This window comes from Pleurotus ostreatus, assembly GCF_014466165.1.
Source record: "Pleurotus ostreatus strain PC9 chromosome Unknown scaffold_8, whole genome shotgun sequence".
Classification (NCBI taxonomy): Eukaryota; Fungi; Basidiomycota; class Agaricomycetes; order Agaricales; family Pleurotaceae; genus Pleurotus; species Pleurotus ostreatus.
The window spans coordinates 857,064-876,305 of record NW_023503163.1 but is presented as its reverse complement, the minus strand read 5'-3'; the positions used below and the strand labels follow the sequence as shown (position 1 = coordinate 876,305).

Sequence of the window (19,242 nt, the reverse complement as noted above, 5' to 3'; positions counted from 1 at the left end):
TATGAGATTATGTTACAACCGCGCGTTCAACTGAAACAGCGGCTTGGGACACACTTGAACCTGTAAGCAAATTTTTTCAGTCTTTGAAAACTACGCTCGTAACAAAGCCAGACACTAATCAGGCAACTTGTTTGGATCGTCACTCCCTCAGAGCCGATTCCATGTGAGGAAGGCACCGTGACAGTCGCACGACCGCCGCGTTCCGGACAACTGGAGTATTGTCTCAAGATTTCGATATGTAAATTCCTCTCAGAAACATCCCTCTCAGAAACATCAATCGCTGAACCCATACCCTCGTAGATTTCGCCTCACGGGACATTCTATCCAAAATGCAACGCACTCGACTCATTTGTTAAACTTCATCCATCTTCGTGACGCCACCCCTCTCACTCAACCTCTCGAGTCTTTTTTCTTCTTCGTCTCCTTCCCTTTGGCCTCTCCCTAGGATCCGCCTCACCAAAAGATAAGGCCAGAAGATTCGGTGCAGTATGGTCGCCTCCTCAGGTTTCTCAGTCCATTCCGCACTCTGGAACGCCATGATTCCCCAGATAGTTACCGATGTCAGTATCAAGGTCCCCGTAATGTAGTGATGTGCCGTTTGCCTGCCACCATCAGTTACTTCTTGGATGTTCATCCCGAAGACCGTCTATATCATGGTGGAAGTAAGTATAAGTAAGTAACCTTCGCACGTATCGTACGCTGGAAGGAATCAAGGACTCACAGCGAGGAAGGTGGCGGGGAGGAACAGCATGGTGAGATATGCAATCTGCTTCATAGCTGCGCTATCTTTGACGGCTGCTTGCGTGAGGAGTTGCATACGCCTACTATCCTTGATGGTGACCGAGCTGAACACCTAAAACCCACGAACGTCGGCTAAGTAACAGACGGAGCACCGAGCAAGTATCGGCTTACCAAGTTCATTACATTCTTCAGTCTCTGGTCTTGCGATTTTCTCCCTTTCTGCAAGCGCTCTATCTCTGACAAGAGGGTACGACATTCTGCCTCGATTCGGTTTCTCGAATGCAAACGGACCTCTTCGGTGATGGATTCCGAGTCCATCGCCGGGTTCGGCGTGTTGAGGACGAATCGCACCGTCTTGGCGAATTCAGTGAGGAGTTCAGAGTGATACAAATGATGTGCACGAATGATATGTAGCTCTTGGGTCAAGGCCATCTCTGACGTTTTGATGACTCGAGATTCCTACGCCAACTGGCTTCAGCAATCCACTCTTCTTGGCCATGAAGAAATGTAGAAGGGGCCCACGTACCAGCCAGCAAACGTACTGGTATAAAGTCTCCAGTGCTTCGTCCCAGGCATAAAGTGCGTGCCATAGATAGGTAATGAGAATGAAGGTTGGATCCGGAGACGTGGAAAAGAGGCCTTGCCAATATACTGACTGTCCTGCGAGATGGATACGCTGAGAGAGCTGACGGGCGGAGGTACCTAGATCCTTGGGTGGTGGTGGTTGGAGTCCTTCCTTTGGTTCCTGTGGTATAGCACGAGCATGATGGACATGACCATGTCGATCAGTTACTTTCTTGGGGTGCCCGTTCTCTGTTTGCTCCCGGCGGGGATGGTACGAGATGATAGTAGAAGATTTAGAATCTCTGATGAAGTGTACTGAAAGAAGGTCTAGGAGGAGAATGCGATGGTCATCTCTCGCCACTAAAGCGGGGTGGTCATCATCGTTATCACCGCATTAGAGGCTACGGCGAACTACGTACTCGTTCTTACCACGAGGGGTTGCTGTACGTCTATATGTTGATCTTCACCTGTACAAAAAGATACATGGTATACGTTGAGCCGTACCCACTTTGCCTAGCGAGGGCGAGAGCACCCACCAATGAACGTGTCTGAATCTAATGATGCGGAGGAGTGTTTCGGGCCCTCGGAAGAATAGACGTTCCCAACGCTGACGATTGAACGAAAAGTGTTAACCCTCTTTGGAATTGTGCTCAAGGGATTCGGTGAGACGGTCAAAAATGGTAAGGTGATTGTAATGTCTGTATCGAATGCGTAAGTAATTCATGCCAAGTTACCATGTGTATTCAAACGAACGGTCGCCCTCCTTAGGTCGAATGTCTTCCTGGTACCGAGATGGTATCCAATTTAGAGAAGAAGAGAAGAAGAATGGTTCGATGTTGTACCTTCGTAGATTAGCACTTGATAATAGGTCAACAACGCGAGTACTTACCTTGCGCCCAACATCTGAAGGACAGGACCAGTCATATTCTCCACAAAGAGGCATCGAACCTTCACGTCTTTGTCTCTCTACAAGTCTATAAGCACAAGCAACGGGTGTGATTAATCACAAATGTACCTTTTTAAGTAGGTAACGGTTCCAAAAGTCTTCGACCTCTGCTCGTGCAATTTGAATCGGTTTGCGACCATGGAAGATGCCATTGCGATCCGTATCCACTATATACAGAACAGAGCCCCTGGAAGCTTCGGGCGATGCAACTGCTTCATCGATTTTCGCTCTCTTCGTTTGGTCGCTTTCCCAGTTGGGGAAACGAGAGCGAGGGTAATCCTCCCAGCAGGCTCCTTTACAGCTGGAATGGTCGCATGGCTCTGGGACGGGCGGTTGCTCAGAGGAAAGTTGTTCAGGGCGGATCGTCGAGCCCAAGTCCATCCATGGCCAGGGGCCCGAAGGCGCAGCATGGCGATGTGGCGGTAAGGGAGCCCGCTCCACTTGATCTGCATCCTGCGGCATGGGAAACTGGGGAAAGAACGAACATGTCCTAGGCGCGGTTCACTTTGATTTCGCTGCACAGGCGGCAGAAATGACAGAAAAGCGCTTGAAGATCAACACGCCTTCGTCGCCCTAAGAATATAGCGAAACACACGTGTCTCCGTAGTAGATAGCTAACGTCGAATTCAAATACGCCCAAACGTTCAATATCCCAGGCTTCAGTGCTTCAGCTCTCAATAGATTCTAGAAATGACTCGGTAACAGTCCAGTAACAGTATTAGTAGCCCGTGGGGAATGTAGAAGATCATTGCAATTCCGTACTCGAAAGCGCTCATCGTTCCCAGCAAACAGAGCAGCGAGTTCCACCAGCTTGGACGGTTAACCCACGCTCAGATTCTACTTGAAACGTCCGTCTATGATTCATTGGGGGCAAACTAAGAAGTACGGCTCGTCCAAGCCAAGGCGTCGATTGCATCCTTCTTAACTCACAGCAGCGGTGCGGATTTCATTTTGTGCTAATCCTCGCGGCCTCCAGCCCGCAAGATCTATAAAGTGCAGGCTAGTGCACACGCGCTCCGAGTATTTTACTACGACGCTACGATGTGTATATCCACGACTGCAACACAACCCGACAATTGCGGGTGCACAATCTTCAGGGACCTATGGAACTGGATAATGGGAATTTTCTCTTCCATCCGTACGTTCTTAACATGTCATGCACGGCTGTTGATGTTCATTCTTGAGGAGAACACGGAATCGACGGACTTGCGAATTGCACTGAATATGTATTTGGTAAGCTCGGAGATGTGTACAACCTTCTGGCTGACTGACGAGCGCTGGGGACTTGAAATAGTTTGGGTGTACGAGCATATCAAAGACATTTCAGCGACAATCCTCCACGGCGTGACACACCTTTGTATTTGTCAACCTTTGATAATGGCGGCTGAAGCTCACCGTCTTTCTAGCAACCGGCCATCCTTATCTCTCGCTGATCTTGCTATTGCTCATCTGCGTGGGACCCATCCTACTGCTCGTGACCCTCGTTATTTTCGAGCAAGCTGTACAATACATCTTGTTCTTTTTCGGATCGCTCCTGCATGGGTTTGGAGGTGAGGAATCATTGATCAATTTGAAAGCATCTAGACCCGGATATTTGACGCTTGCACTTTCTGGGCATAGGTTCCCCGTCGCGCTGGTACTGGAGAGTTAACGACCGACGGTTTCCGTCTCGAGACAGATTCTTCCTCCGAGTGCAATCTTACTCGGAAAGATATAACAAGACGAGTACCGATCGCCAACCATTCCTCGTAGTCCGTGTAGTGGCAGCTTTGCTGTCCATATACTTCATCGTTGTTATTTGGAAAAGATGGTGGTGATCAGAGGCTGCAGTGATAGGAGGTTTCAGCTGTCCGTGCATCCAGAATAGATCTGTTTTATGGGTTTATGATATCTGAGAGCGATTTAAAGCATTGTCGTAAAGGGCGACTTAGCTAGATTTGTGGTGCGAATTTCCTAATGTCGACACCTTGGGGCTGCACCCGCGATAAATTCGTGTAGTGGCTTCTCGCCATCATGAGAACATCGAGTTCAAATCGGTGCCACAGAACTTGCTAATAGTGTTCAGGGACCCCACTTGTGAGCATGTAGGTGATATACGGGTTTGTGGCGGTGGTTTGGCGTGTTGGCTTTCGAGTATGCTTCTACATAAGTATCGTACCTACTCAGGGTATGGGGATGCGAAGTTTACCTACACTAGGTAAGTGGCAGTCGATTTTTTGGGACGAGTACTCCGTTAACGGAGTACGAGGTGGAAGAACCTGTAAACAGGAGATGCGCGCGCGATCCAGGTGTGCGATCCGTATCATGCCGGAGTATAAGGTGCCACGAAGCTGCTGGGATAGACATGAGGGATGCCTTGAGGACCACCCCTTCCAATCGAGCACACTGATGTGTGTACCACTTATGGACGCCACAAAACAAAAGCTTTACACGAGTCAGTCAACTGACAATTCCTGTTAAGCAAATCTCACGACCAATGATTGCACCACTGATAGTGAAATTGAGACTGTCTCCTTCTGAGTTAAATCCTGCGATATATCCAGAGTGCATCAGGGCCGTATAATTAGTTCTTTCGCAGTTTCGAAGAGACCTGGTTTGCGGCTTACGCGGATGAGCCTGAGTATTACAATTGAATGGTGGACAGTGTATTTCAGCGCTTCTACGCCTCCAGTTTTATCGGGTCAAGGACCGCAGGCGCCGTATCATACTCGCCTCGTTGGCAATCGTGATTTCTGCCTTCCGCTTCGCCCCGAAGTGATGATGAACATCGATAGTACAAGGAGAGTTTGCAGCGTGTTCATGAACATGAACATAGTGGTAGATCACGTGGAGCCTATGGGCCGAGTGGACAGGAGATTATATTGGTCAACGCCTCGTGTTGTCCAGCCGTTCAGCCTTCACCTCCTTCCACTATAATTTGGATTGAAGGCTGATTGGAGGGACCCGAGGGCCTGCTAGGCTTGGGTGCTTCAAAGCCTATCGGTCACGACCCAGGTGAGTGTTCTGAGTTCAGTCACATATGTTTGATATCTCACTTACCTCGTCACCTCCAGGCGTCTTGCCCTCAACTCGTGGCCTTGCTACCTACAGGCTAACGGACCTCGCATCCCCTCTCTTTCACCCCACCACGATCCTCGACCTGCTCCCATCCGCAGCGTTGAAATGGGCATCTTCACCAAACGGTGGGCGGCGGCTCCCTCGACGCCGAAAATTAAGAGTATCTCTCTCCCTGATGATAACGATATGCCCGCATTGGCTTCACGACACACATCGGATAAGATCGCTGCGCCCCCTCCGCCGTACAGCAAGAGTGGTGTAGAATCGAGACCATCGACACCACTATCCGGAATCTTCAGGACGCGGCGTAATTCTCTACTCAAAGGCTCTTCCAAGACGGTATCGGCGAGTTATGAGGCATACTGTACGTCCGCACTATGACCTTATTCAAGCCGCCCTTGTATAGATGGCTTACCTTGTATCCCAAGTGACCCTTCCTGCGAAACAGCATGTGTCAGGATCACCTGAACGGGGAACAGCTAGTATGTTCTTATATGTAACGGCCATGAGAAGCTAAGATCCAAATGATTTATCGTAGACAAATCGTCCGAAGGCGGGTCCTTGGCGCGGGAGCATCGTTTGCCGATGGCTGGTAATTATATTCGTGCACATTGCAGGCCCAATCAAATGCTCAATCGGCACTCGGATGCATTTTCAGGTTCATCCAATGTGACTGGAGGCAGGCTTCCAGAAGGTAAACTGAAACCAAAAGTTGTCCATGATAGCTGGGGTGGGTACTCACAATGATTGGATCCGGTGGGAACGATGCTCAACGCAAACGACAGTTCTTCAGTCCGGGTACAACACAGGGACGCAGACCATTGTATTTCCCTCGTCGTCCAAGCCCTTGGATGGTGACCTATCGTTTGGTGGTACAATGCAGGCCAGATCCACTATGGGGAAAGTTCCCAGCAAATCGTACCCACCCTCGAAAACGGGTGACCATAGTAAGTAACTGTCAACCTAAAGTGATGGGAAGTGCTCAGGGATTACCAGTGCCAGCCGATGAATATACCCGTCGGAGGCACCACTCTTCTGCTGGAAGGTCGTATTCACCTCGTGAGTAGATTTATACAGATTGCGCGTCTGACCTAAAGCCGGAGTCCCTGTAGCGGCGTGTGTACCATCTCGCAGGGCAGAGACGCCAGGCCCGGGATCTCGGACAACGACCGTCAAAAAGGGTTCGTGTCCCAGTTCTTGTGTAGCCAATACGGAACTGATGATACGTCGCCATTGTAGTCCCAGCCAAAGTGGAGGCGATTGCATTGAGTTGGCCCCTGCTTAAGTACAACCCAGCGCGCCATCGACCACTGCTGTACTTCGATATTGCCTTCGATCCAGAGATACCCGGTAACATCCGGGCGAGGAAATGGGGCGAGGGCGTTTTCATGAACCTCACACCTGCCGAACAGGAGATGTCGATATGCACGCACGACGTCGTTACGGATATGCACATTGTATATCCGAAACTTCCGTTATGGCCAGTCCATGTCCATCGACTCGATGGTATACGCTGCATTGATGTATTTGAGGCCATTTACAAGGTGTTCAATAAGCGTTTGCGGAAGGAAGAAGCGATACCAGCGGAGCACATACACGCATACCGCCCAGCGTTTGAGCAACGATGTCGCGACTCCCCGTGTTTGACAGAGTATGAGAAGAAGCAAGGGATGCGCAGAGTCGATGTCCTCAGAGGGACGAGGATGTTCTCGGGCTTGACGCAGGCGAAGGACGGAAGGTGGATATTGGAGCTGGCGCATCCCACTGGTGGGCATTGATCGTGATATCGTGCTTTCATCGCGTCGGTAAGTCGTGCGTGCCGTTATGATGTAGGGCGCCGTTGATTCACACTACTACTTAGTTTCTCAACATCGGCTTCGGGCTTTTTGACGGACACAGCAGGTTCCCTCTTCACGATCATTTGTATCTTTGCATTAACTTCGAGTTTGTCACCATCATTCCTCCGTACTAGCAATTCGTGTATATTAGCCTCACCAATCGCATTGTATACCATTATATAACGTACCGTAGCGGTATCAGAGACAGACTTGGATGATGCCAATCTGAGTCGGACGTGTCAGCTATTCCATTGGTCTGAAAGCCTCTTCGTTTGTCGGCACTTTGGGGAAGAAATGGCGAGCAGAAACTGTTTGGTCGCTCAACTGCGCGTGAAGGCCCGTTGAAATGCTGAGGGACTTTTCGAGGGGGCCGCCTGGCTCTACAGGGGTCGTGAACTGGCAACTTGGGAATTATTTTTGGCATCACGATTTGCAGTCGATACCAAAAGTCCATGCAAATGCTTTTCATCGACATCTCTTGACGAGTAGACAATAGTAGAGAGCAAGACAGTCGGCGTGACTGCGCCTTGACTCAGAGCTAGTCAAGTCTCACAGCCGCGCCTATTTAGCGCCTCGTGGCACAATCGCATTTGGTATACGTAGTTGATGCATGTGCATCACGGGGTTGGTAATAGATATAATAGCTTGTATCGTTCGAATGCACCGTAACCACGGAAGTAAAATGAACTGGTAAATGAGCCATATCGCGGCTTTGGGCTCGGGGAGGGAACGCTTCGCGGGATCGAACTTTTCACCCTTCTGCTAGTTTGGAAAGGCAGCGACTTCCATGGACCGTGTCACGACGGTTCAAATTGGCTGGTTCATCCTGCGCCGGGGAAGGACTTCGGACGAATTCCTTGAAGGTACTTTGAATGTCATGGGAGCGCGAACTACTCACACGTTGTCCACACGCACAATAGCACTAGGCAACTGTGCTTCTATCGTAGGCTCACCTCCGGTAGCATGACTAACTGCTTGCCATGGCCCAGCTCCTTAGTACTATTGAGGGGTCCATCTGATGATTAGAAAACCGGTAGGGGATTAGTACACCCTCCCACAAAACAGGCACGTCGGTACGAATGGGGAGGCGAGAGAATGTTGGTGGGAGCCTTGTCCGGGCATTTGAAACTTGCGATCCTCCCATCAGATAGTAGGGAGGTTGGAACGAACGGGAAGGCTACCTCTTTAGGATTAATTGAATGTGCCACAACTAGCACCTGAGGCCTGAGGATGTGGACCAACCTTGCTAAGGCGCGGCGCGCAGCTGACAAAAATAGACAAAAGTGGGGTCATCCTTGCATAATCTGTCGTACGGAGCTTCTAGGGTTCCGCCGTAAATATCTTCAGAGTCGCGGGGGATCGTCGAGTGTGCCAGGGACACGGTAAACAGAAGGCACCGCATTGGCGAGTGGCTTGGGAACATACAGCGCGGGAGGAGACGTCAAGACGTCAAGACCACGATCGCGAAGTTCACATGAGAATGCTCTCTAAGGATAGAAGGTTTTGATTCGTGAGTGATATTCAGTGCGGAGGTATGTTCGCCTCACCGCGAGAATGATGAACAGGAGTGAAGAAGTCGCTTGGTGCGATATTCCGAGTTAGTCTTCTGTAAGGAAATTATATTAAAATATCTTGAACTGAATAAGTCAAGTCATCGAGGAAGTATTCACTTTAGGGCAAGGGCTGCCAAGGGACGCGTGAGCAACCATCAAATGTAGAATGACAGGCCGAATCGATTGCCGCACCATGTTAGAAAGGGAAATGTCCGTTGCCTGTTGTCCTGCTAGAAGCCCGTGGCGCAGCACTGTGGTTAATCCTCCTTAAGCTCCTTCAGCAGACGAAATGCCACGTGGAAAGGTATTGTCATGTTTGATTCCCGTACATCATCCTTCAATCTCCACTTGTCGAGATGAATCTAGAGATAATAGATTATAAGGTCTATGTACACCGGTTAAGCGAGCTCGCGTCAAGATTTTAGACTCCTCCGCAGGGTAAGGGAGTTAACTGTGAATGTCGCCTTATAGCCGAAATAGCAGTAGCAAAGCCCTGAGATTAGAGTGTCGACGACGCTAAAAGTTACACCGATAAATGCTTTCAATCGGGAGGAAAGGCGCGGTGATATAATACGGCGAAATCAGCATATAACTTCCACTAATAGATTACCGGAGACTCGACGAAGTGCGATTGAGCATTTTAGGTGGCCTTGACTTCGAGCCCGCGCTTGTGCTTTCTAACGTATCTTCGAATGCTTGGCACACCGAACTGCATGCATATGAGTCGGCTGCTTGGAGCAAAGTCAGATCGACATACCTGCACTGTCGGATACAACACCAGTAGCATGAATCCAAAGGACCAGCCCCATTTCACTGCCGTAGGGAACGGCTCGGAGAACTGTCCCTTACTCCACTTCGCGATGACAAGGAATTCAGTAATGACCGTCGCCAACAACAGCCAGACATGCTGGCCCATTCTCACGGCCTTTCTGGTCAAGGACGTCAATATCAGTATAAACGAATGTCGGAAAGAGGACAAACCGTGGGTCATTAATATACTGGAACAACTCTCTGACGGCTGGGAGGGCGCAGAGGAAGATGAAGGCCAAGCGAAGAATGATGATGGGGTGATCCGGTTCCAGCCACAAGAGACTCTACGAAATCAGAACAAGTCCAAAGGAAGGACCGCGTGACATACCTTCAAGTAGAAGGGGTTTAGTTCTGCGGCAAGGAATACCGCCAACAACAAGACAACAGTCGAGTAATGGAGGAAGTCGGTGGCTGTCCCCCACTTGAACGCCGTGAAGTCGTGTGGGGAGAATTGGCTGAGCACCCGTCGTGCTTTCGAGCGAATACCACGGTGCTGGCGGAGACCACGCCATTCATAGGGCTTCGAAGGCATATTAAGCAATTTGAAGGAAACGACAACGTGTAGATTCCACCTTGACTTCGAAGTATTGGCATGTTTTCATCCCTGTGAATTGCCGTAATTTATTACAGTCGCAATGGGCGGAGTATGCCATAAGTAGCATACCTAAATATGTTCCAATCCAATTGCAGAGTAAAACATCTAGTATCCACTGTGTACCATCTTAGCAGATGTTTGCGGGGAATAGATGTACTCACGTGGTCCCACCAACACTACAGATAGTGAGATTCATCTTAAAGTGGACGTAATATTAAATACCTCAGCAAAATTTGGTAATTGATGCTGCAGGCTGTACTCGGCCAGCTCAAACATGATGCTCAAAATCTGTTTGGCATCAATAACCCGACATTTGGTGACAATTGATTGAACGTACCCAACAAAACCAATAGTCACGTAAGATCATTGCTTTACCAAACCATCCTGAAAAGGTTAAAGAAATCAGTACCCCGCTACCATAAGAAAGTGGTGTCGGAAGCGAACCAAGGGCATGGGCAACACAGAATATATCAAGTGCATTCTTGCAAAGGGGCGTGAGTATGAGAAACAGTGTGGTAATGGAAGGGATCCTTACCCAGATGGTCCGAGGAGTCAATGTACAGTCTTCTGCGTAGCTCTTCTCTGGTAGAGGAACCCCAAGAGCGGGGTCTATGTAGGTCATCATCGTCCTCGCAGATCCGAGGTCTTGAAACAACAGGAAAACTAGGGCCAGTTCGTATAGAAGGTTTATTCCAAGAACTACACGCCAAAAGGCGGGGTGTGGTCGGATGAAGGGTCCATCACGGAACTGCAACATTGAAAATACGAGGAATGATGATATTGCTGCATAGACACCGCTATATTGATACGGTCATTACGGGTTCTTAGATTGCGGGAAATACTTACATGCGACGCTTGTCGCGACCCTCTTCCAGAACGTCCTGGGTAGTAGCTGAGGCCGACGAGGACAATGTCAGCCATATGCATCGCGCTATTAAGCAGTTACCCACCAACGTATGCGAGGATTATGAGACCAACAGAAAGCGCAGTTAGCGTGATGGGTTTGTAAAAGAACCTAAGTATCCAATTGGTTTGTAGTCACAAGTTTACTACAAGAGTGCGCGTACTCAACGCTAGTATCATGTCGCTCCTGGAAGGGCGTTATGCGCGTGTATGATTCCGTTCGGTCCGCCTAGAAACTAAGTTGTAGCGCCTGTGGCCATGTTCTAAGGCTATAACATACATCGTACCCTATTAGGCATAACAGCAAGTAAGCCAGCGTTGGAAATATAAGTATTTTGATCCTTACATCGCACAGGCACACCGTCGATCCCCGGTATTGGTTCAGGCTCTACGACAGGCGAAAGAACAGCATCAGAATCCTCTTGGGGTGAGGTTACTTCGTAATTTTCTTTGGCAGAAGCCATGACGGTCGGGATTGTGCCACAATCAGTCTATCGTGACGAACCTTCACAGCAATTATTTCAAATGTTCCAAAAGGTGTCAGTGAGGGTACGTCGGGACGCGCATGTGATGATCAACTTACCGCGTTTAGTCTGATGTTGGTTTAAATACACGGTCTCTGCTTCGAAGATTCCGGAGGCAGGCGCAACTCGTGGATGTATGTAGTATGGTGATGTGTTTGGAGCTGAGTGAGCGCTCATTGCAACGGTGGCGGTTGTTTGGCGCTGTTTGCCAACAACCATCAACTACCTACTACCACGATAGGACTATATACTCCTGAGTTCCGTACGTCCTTTCATATATAGTGAGCGATCAGGCAAACGCTGGTGGAATTCCTTTTAGAAACAGGTCACATTGTTCCTCACGGAGTTCTATGGAGATTTGACGGAACGACCGGCATCTTATCAAGCCTGGCACCCATCAAGAACATGGAAGACTCACCGAGCCGGTCACCCAATCAGCCAATCTTGACAGGCCCGTGTTCCAGGTGCGATACCCTCTCTTTCCCTTCTCTATTCTGACTCTTAGCCGTTTATGACGGAATGCAGTCTGGGAACTTACTTGGAACGATAGGAAAGCTTTGGCCAATCGCCCGCATGGCCTATCGCCTTGTCATGATCGTCCAGAGCCGCCAAGGTTCATCGATGTTCCCAAACAGAAGAGGGCCACCAAACCGTGGAATCAGTACGCACGAAACCAGATTGAGTCGACACTTGATTTCTAACCTTACTTGAGAGCGTTCGTTGAACAGGATAATGTATATGATCCTGTTGTGGGTAGCTACTTCTTCAAGAAGGCCAACGAAAGCATCCACGTGCTCGTCGACAATATGTGCGAGAGATTCCACAATCGCGAACGCAATCGTGCAAATATCGAAAGCTAGACTTTCAACCAACGCTGAACGAGTGGCATGAATCACATATCGAACGTAGGTGTTCATGGACGCGACGGCACTCCCCCGCCGGTACCCCACTAATGCTCATCGGACCGCGTTCTGAACTTAATGTCCACCCTGGCCGGGGCCTGTGTCCATGTCATCATTGTAGCCCGGTTTGGTTCGCTGCCTGGACTCAGGGATGCCAGAGTATGTGCATCATCTTTGAATTTGAACTCCTTGATCATCCTTTGACCTCATAATCAATACTGCGACCTGGAGGCTGGAGCCGGAGATGACCATGCATGATGTGGGTGTTTACACACCGACTGTCAATCTACGCCATTCCAGGTCATCTCTCTAATTCACGGATCTTCCGACCTATTTTACCGTCTTCCAAGGTCGTCAGTGGGAACTGCATTGGAGTCCTTGTAATTATTTATCTTCCTTCCTGAGATCACAACCGATTAATATAATCCGACCTACCTAAATTGACGAATCCATTTCAGGCTACAGCTACCCAAACGTTGGGAAACTTGGAATAGTGGGCGAACATTCCCGGCATGTTCGGACTAGGGAATGCTCTGCTCCCATTTCATTGTCTTCGATGCACGCTCACCAATAACGGTGATAAATCAATCAAATTCAGTCGAATGCGCGTTAAATGTTCAGGCCATCGCCTGAGAGGCAACAAATGTGTATAACGCCACTAACCTTTTCTTAGCGGGAAGTGAGGAGGACGTCCAGCTCTTCTAATCAGATCGTCGCGCAGCCCTCCTCCCCTACATGGGGCCATATCCTGGAGCGAGGTGAGAAGCAATTCCGAAGAAGGAAGTTTATCGGGACTTTGCACACGCCATTCATACCGCATTTCTCAGCGCGTAGGAGACATGCGTTAGGGGCCTAGTCACACATCCAGATACGCTCAGGGACCAGATAGATTAGGCAGGTTACATCTTTCTCTCATGCTGCATTGGATTGATCCACTGATTCTTGCTAAGCCCATTTGAATAGAGGAAGAACCCACGCACCGGGGTCAGTCATTCTCTGGACCACTCTTAGGCGGCTACCATTGCTGTCATTGTGATGGCGAAGTATGTTACACAGACAAAACCCCGGTCTCTTCCATCTCGATCGACACATGTCTCGGCATTCTACGTGCTGGCGTTCCGATACTCAAGTAGACCCTAGTTCTCGTCGCTTCCTGATCCTGGTATCTCTAGAGACGATGGTTCGCTGAGTGGCATCGCAGCCGGGCCAAGGGTCGGCGAATCGGAAACAAATGCAGCTTTCCGAGTCTGAATGTACGTGAGCCTTCAGATGCAAAAATACTCGCGGTACCTTCACATGTGGTGGCCCGCACCCCCAGCCTGCTTGTTTGGGATTAAAGATGAGCGTTCCCCCAGGCATGTTATATTTGCGTGCGGTACCCGAAATCTAGAATGTTTATGGAAGGCGGTATACCCAGGACTGAGCCGCATTGGTAAATGCCCCATTTTGAGTACCTGGGCATCCTTTGTTTACATACACGTATAAATCTGTCAGTGACCTTTGGTTTGAATTTGATCTGGCAGATCGCTGGATCTTTCGATACGTACTTAATGGCGCCGTGGGTCGTACGGGAGGTTCAATTCTCTCTGAACCCGTTCCCCTCATTGCCCTGCCATCATGAACGATTCCTTCCAGCAAGGCTTGCAACTCAAGGGCGAAATAATGGACTTGGAATTCACCTTGGACACTGATCACAGGTCAGTGGTACCGTTGTATACGTCGCGGAGTCAACCTACCGATTACCTCCAAATTCATTCTGCGCTAAGGGGGCTAATACTGCTTGTTGCAGGAAACGGCGGAGAAACCGGACGACTCAGAGCTGCCTTAACTGCCACACATCTAAGCGCAAGGCATGTGCTATGTCGATTTCCTATTTCGCTTCGCTCACTCGGAGTATTCAACAGTGCGACAGGAAGCGTCCTTGCCAGCGTTGCATACAATTAGGCTTGGTACATCACATGCATAATGTTAACGCATATTTCGACTCATTCGTGCTCGGTGGTCCTGCCAGACTGGCCTTTGCGTCTACGAGATCGATGACCCCGCGTTGAGGTAAGTCGCTTACGGACCCTAACGAACCGTGGGTTCTCAGCGTCATATAGAGATGATCCGTCAGTGGACGAAAACACACGTTTGAGGAATCGCATAGCTGAACTCGAGAGTCTTGTGCGGGAGCTACGAGGTACGTTATCTTTCAATTGAATCCAATGCCATCTCTGATCAGGGTGTGTAATAGGGAAGCCCCATCCCAGATGGGCTGACAGCAGTTTTCGTGAAGGCGACCCCAGTGAGAAGTGGCACTCTCGGGCATCAAAATCCCATGCTATGACCACCAAGCAAGGCCAGTCATCGTCGGGCACCAATAATCATGGGCACAGCATGCGGGTTGGTACCTCTGGTGTCATTTCTTCCATGCTGACACCGATCAAGACTGAATCCCCGGCGGAAAGCATGCAGGCGCATTTGTATCGGTTCTCCCCTTCACCTGGTCCTCAGTCGGTACGGTACCATACGTTCCAAGCGGGGGGGCGTTCACCTTCATCGTCTTCCTTCGAGGGTGATACTCGACAGTCGTTCAGCGCGTCCTCGTCGGGAAGTACATCCATGCCATATCAACCCTCTCCGTATACCGGACACGCCACCGGCGGCGAATCGCCCTATTCAGATACCAGGAGCTGCCAAGATCATCGTGGTAATGGTGGCCAAAGCTACCCACTGATCGATAGCAGGACATACGCGCAAGGTTACGCATCGTCTAGCGATCCTCACTGCCCCTGTCGCACGAATCCCGCAACAGGGCATGCCTATATATCCTTGTCCCAGCAACTCCAAAGCACCATTAATTCCGTCCGGCAATACAGCAATCACCCTCCTGATTCACGGTGCCTCCTTTATCGACGCATCCTGGAGCTTCATAACCAGTTACAGTGAGTATCTATCTCGGCCTGTTGCTATTCCGAAATATTAGGTGATCTAATTTCCTAACTCTGAGAATCAGTGGGAATGATCCAACCGACGCCGCGGGCCCCTCCTACGATAACCTTTCAAATACTCCAACGGATAGCGAAATCATGACTCCGCTCTCTGCATCTAGCGGACATGCGTCCTTCCATACGACGGGATCATCTGGGTCCGACGGTGTCTCCCCTCAAGAGTGGAATACATTAGCCGCTGCTGGCTATAATCCTTACTTCCCAATGGCTTCGGGCGAACACCATGCCAATGTATACAACCACGTTATTAGCTGATTGCTTCTTTGACACGCTTCTTCACCACATCTTGTTTGGCATGTTCGCCTTGTTATCGAATACGTTCTAGTAATAGTTGTACCATTATTTGAAGTTTACTATACTATCGTGCTCCAGATGTAATTATTACGATACACGTGTCATGTTGCCGCTTCCTTTTCTAGTTGGAAGCGAAAGACACGCTGAGAAGGGGGTTCCGATCTCGTTACTTTATTTTGCTCCAGTGTCCATATATCCCGTTCCACGAATAAGACTCGGCCGTCTCTTCCCACAAGCAACACGGTGGAGAGGCGAGTGGCGTAATGGCTGGCGTTGCTTCCCTGAGCTGATTCTAGGGTAATTGAGATGGGCGCGACATGGATGGTCTCCCGAAGCTGCGACCTATGTTGCACAGGTTGGGGGCTTCGCCAACTTCTCGGAACAACTCCACATGTCAGAAATGCTCGAAGAAAAGCAAAGGGCCGATGAAGAGAGGGTGATGGCCAAATGAAGATGGTACCCACGCAAGCATCTGGAACAAGCGGTCCGTAAGTTGAGATTCCTCGCATTCCGGAGTCAATTCTTCAATTAGTGATTTGAAGGATCGGATGCCGTGTTGAACTTTGGGCCATTCTTGACCGTCTTGACCATCTATACCATTCGAAAAACCCCCGCACACTCGCTCCTGCGGAGTGATGGGACGCGATGTTATCGCCCCACCGCCTCCATGATTGGTGACTAGCGCAGCATCGTAGCATACCGTCCGCTTACTGTCGCCGTCCGCCTGAGCGGCTGCAGGAGCGAGAAGAAGTAAATTGAATCCGGCAAATTGAACATCCCGTGGTATAATTTTCTCGACTTCATCTTCGAGGGGGTGAGATGAATCTGATAGAAGGAAAGTCGACACCAGGTGGCCTCTGGAATAAAATTTTTGTCCGCTCGGTGGCTCGGTGACGTTGGTCCTATCACAGATCATTAGAGTACCTTGGAGAGAGTAGAGTTTTCTGATCCTCACAGTAGTGCCACTCTCCCGGTCCGATTAATACCAAACCACGTCCCACCGGCCAGTTCATCTCGGCCAGACAAAACTGTGTCAGATCGGAGGCCTGGTCCAGCCCGATGACCGAAGGAATGCCAGTGGGCGTTCTCGGTGGGTCTGTCTAAGAATTCATCGCGGTTGGTACACAAGATGCTGACGCAGTCCGTTTCAACGACACAAAACTAGCCAGTATGTCAGTGCAGAACGTACAGTGCGTAGTTCGGATGCTCTAGAGTCCAGAAAGTGATGCACATTGGCCTCGCGACAGGGATGGCGTGTGTGCAAGAGGGGTAGAGTTTGATCGTGTAGAACAGCGGTAGGACGATTTAGAGGAAAGGTCAAGGGTCGGTGGTTCTATGTGACCACGCTGCACCTGCAAATGGGCCGCTTCTTGCGTTGCGGCGAGGTCAGTGTGAAAATCTGCTCAAAAATATCGAACATAGATCATGCGCACGGCTGTGAGCGAATTCGAGCGGGGAAGCTGCCAATATTGGATGGGAGTTCGCAAGGTGCTGGGCGCTAAATTCACTCTGACCCTTGTTCTGCTTTTGGTTACAGTCACCATGATGGCTGGGACCAATATCATTGTCTTGGACAATGGAGCGAGCACAATCAAAGCTGGATTGGCCAACAGTGACTATGAGCACCCGAGGTGGATTTTTCCTTCTGCAAACCAACGACACCACAGTCCTGACCACAACGCACTAGAATCATCCCAAACGCCGTCGTCCGGTCCAAAGGCGACAAGGCGACGTACATTGGCCATGAGTTTGAGCAATGTCAGGATCATGCGTCTCTGCATTACCGGCTGCCTTTTGAAAAGGTTTGTTTACTTGGAGTCATTTCCGTTTTTATGTCCCGTAATCATTGCCTGCAAGTTATAGGGCCTGCTGGTTGACTGGGATGCCCAGAAAGCCATTTGGGACGGCCTATTTTCTAACCAGTGCCTAGGGGTATGTGGGCCCTTGTCACCCCCAAAAAAACAGGATAGTGGACTTATTTCGACTCAGATCAACACAACGGAGTCGTCGTTATTAATCACTGAGCCGTATTTCAATCTGCCGAATATGCAAGAGGTCTACGATCAGTTCATGTTCGAAGAATATGACTTTGAATCATATTACCGATGTGCACGTAAGTTGCATCGTTGATCAATTCTCCCTGTCTATCATCGTATCCTAATTCTACCCCTAGCCGCGTCTCTGATTCCGCATGGGAATCTTTTCTCCGAGCCAGATCTACCTCCCGCAGAATGCATACTGATAGTCGACTCCGGCTTTAGCTACACTCACGTGGTGCCTCTTCTACACGGAAGCGTAGTTTGGCGTGCTGTGAAGAGGTAATCAGCCGGCCTTTATTTACTTGGCACTGGAATGATAATTCCCTCAGCACAGGCTGGATGTTGGCGGAAAGCTTCTCACTAACCACCTCAAGGAGCTTGTGTCCTTCCGGCAGTGGAACATGATGGACGAGACATATATCATGAATGACGTCAAAGAATCCTGCTGCTACGTCTCGGTTGATTTCAGGCAGGACCTCGAGGCATGCCGGTAAGCCCATTCACGCCTCTCCTTTCTGCTCGCAAGCTCACGAGCCGGCCAATGGCAGTGTGAACCTGCAGTCCAATTCAATTGTCCGTGAATACATTCTTCCTGATCTGACCAAGGATCGTAGAGGCAGGCTTCGACGAGCCGGCGAAACACTTGCTGAGATAGATCAAGTGCTCCTTATGAACAACGAACGGTTCACAGTCCCCGAAATCGTCTTCCGCCCAGATGACATAGGTGAGCGATGATCCTCTGTTAGAAGAGAGCTCCACTTAACTTGGGACATGTTGCATATGCAGGCTTAGAACAGCCGGGCTTGGCTGCGGTTATAGCCATTTCTATCTCCTTTCTTCCTCAAGACCTTCAAGGGATGTTTTGGTCGAACATAAGTCTGATCGGGGGCAATACTAAATTTCCTGGCTTTCGTCAGAGGCTGTGAGTGTATTCTCCAACACATTGTCCGCGTGTGTGTGCTCCGTGTGCTCATTCTCTCGACACCCATCAGAATTGATGACTTACGTTCCCTGGCACCTGTTGAATACGATGTTTCAATAGTCGACTGCGTGGAGTAAGTCATGCGAGATTCTGCGGTCAACTTCCCATGCTGATAGGTGTGCGCGATCGTAGACCGATCACAGAGGCGTATAGATCAGCTTTCGCGTTCGCTACTAAATCCGATGGCCAGCTTTTCAAGGCCGTGGCGGTGACAAGAGAGGAGTACGCCGAGAGTGGCAGCAACGCTTCGCTACGAAAATTCGCCACGAGCGACTGGCAAGCTGGAGGTATTGATCACTCCACGTCCGAGGCGATCCAAGCCCGCCCAGAGGAAGATCGTACGCCACAGCTCAAGAAGCTTAGTCGCACGCGAAGTAAAACGGTCCCCAGCACTTCTACATCCCGTCGCCGATGATGGGTAGGTTGCCTCAGTACCTCAATGTTCCCATTTGCGGACTATAAGAATAGATAGCTTCCAAGGGCGACATACAATGGATTACG

The 19,242-nt window shown here is 49.8% G+C and overlaps 6 protein-coding genes across 6 annotated transcripts; 3 read left to right on the top strand and 3 right to left on the bottom strand.

Annotated features, from left to right (window-relative positions):
- Window positions 1–352: 352 nt before the first annotated feature.
- PC9H_010609 (uncharacterized protein) lies at window positions 353–2,713 on the bottom strand (the record flags this gene model as incomplete). Its single annotated transcript, XM_036780102.1, has 9 exons — window positions 353–646; window positions 722–853; window positions 913–1,200; window positions 1,268–1,426; window positions 1,535–1,658; window positions 1,850–2,003; window positions 2,059–2,147; window positions 2,195–2,271; window positions 2,321–2,713. The coding sequence occupies 9 exons, from the start codon at window positions 2,711–2,713 to the stop codon at window positions 353–355; spliced, it is 1,710 nt and encodes a 569-aa protein (XP_036627485.1).
- Window positions 2,714–5,413: 2,700 nt separating this feature from the next.
- Window positions 5,414–7,086, top strand: PC9H_010608 (uncharacterized protein; the record flags this gene model as incomplete). The annotated part of the gene is made up of 8 exons (XM_036780101.1): window positions 5,414–5,672; window positions 5,737–5,790; window positions 5,847–5,900; window positions 5,967–6,038; window positions 6,094–6,255; window positions 6,305–6,367; window positions 6,421–6,489; window positions 6,548–7,086. The coding sequence occupies 8 exons, from the start codon at window positions 5,414–5,416 to the stop codon at window positions 7,084–7,086; spliced, it is 1,272 nt and encodes a 423-aa protein (XP_036627484.1).
- A 2,253-nt stretch (window positions 7,087–9,339) lies between these two features.
- Window positions 9,340–11,471, bottom strand: PC9H_010607 (uncharacterized protein; the record flags this gene model as incomplete). The annotated part of the gene is made up of 16 exons (XM_036780100.1): window positions 9,340–9,408; window positions 9,457–9,628; window positions 9,681–9,793; window positions 9,838–10,029; window positions 10,082–10,113; window positions 10,174–10,219; window positions 10,266–10,280; window positions 10,327–10,392; window positions 10,442–10,488; window positions 10,549–10,585; window positions 10,640–10,901; window positions 10,951–10,996; window positions 11,055–11,119; window positions 11,172–11,236; window positions 11,288–11,295; window positions 11,354–11,471. The coding sequence occupies 16 exons, from the start codon at window positions 11,469–11,471 to the stop codon at window positions 9,340–9,342; spliced, it is 1,353 nt and encodes a 450-aa protein (XP_036627483.1).
- A 2,579-nt stretch (window positions 11,472–14,050) lies between these two features.
- Window positions 14,051–15,681, top strand: PC9H_010606 (uncharacterized protein; the record flags this gene model as incomplete). The annotated part of the gene is made up of 6 exons (XM_036780099.1): window positions 14,051–14,130; window positions 14,223–14,382; window positions 14,445–14,485; window positions 14,536–14,615; window positions 14,670–15,360; window positions 15,432–15,681. 6 exons carry the CDS (start codon window positions 14,051–14,053, stop codon window positions 15,679–15,681), a joined length of 1,302 nt encoding a protein of 433 aa, XP_036627482.1.
- Window positions 15,682–15,702: 21 nt separating this feature from the next.
- On the bottom strand, window positions 15,703–16,953 carry PC9H_010605 (uncharacterized protein; the record flags this gene model as incomplete). The annotated part of the gene is made up of 5 exons (XM_036780098.1): window positions 15,703–15,747; window positions 15,891–16,092; window positions 16,185–16,622; window positions 16,676–16,852; window positions 16,910–16,953. The coding sequence occupies 5 exons, from the start codon at window positions 16,951–16,953 to the stop codon at window positions 15,703–15,705; spliced, it is 906 nt and encodes a 301-aa protein (XP_036627481.1).
- Window positions 16,954–17,145: 192 nt separating this feature from the next.
- On the top strand, window positions 17,146–19,156 carry ARP6 (Actin- protein 6; the record flags this gene model as incomplete). The annotated part of the gene is made up of 10 exons (XM_036780097.1): window positions 17,146–17,351; window positions 17,408–17,522; window positions 17,584–17,652; window positions 17,710–17,833; window positions 17,894–18,038; window positions 18,094–18,249; window positions 18,308–18,483; window positions 18,546–18,681; window positions 18,752–18,814; window positions 18,874–19,156. 10 exons carry the CDS (start codon window positions 17,146–17,148, stop codon window positions 19,154–19,156), a joined length of 1,473 nt encoding a protein of 490 aa, XP_036627480.1.
- Between the last annotated feature and the right edge of the window lie 86 nt (window positions 19,157–19,242).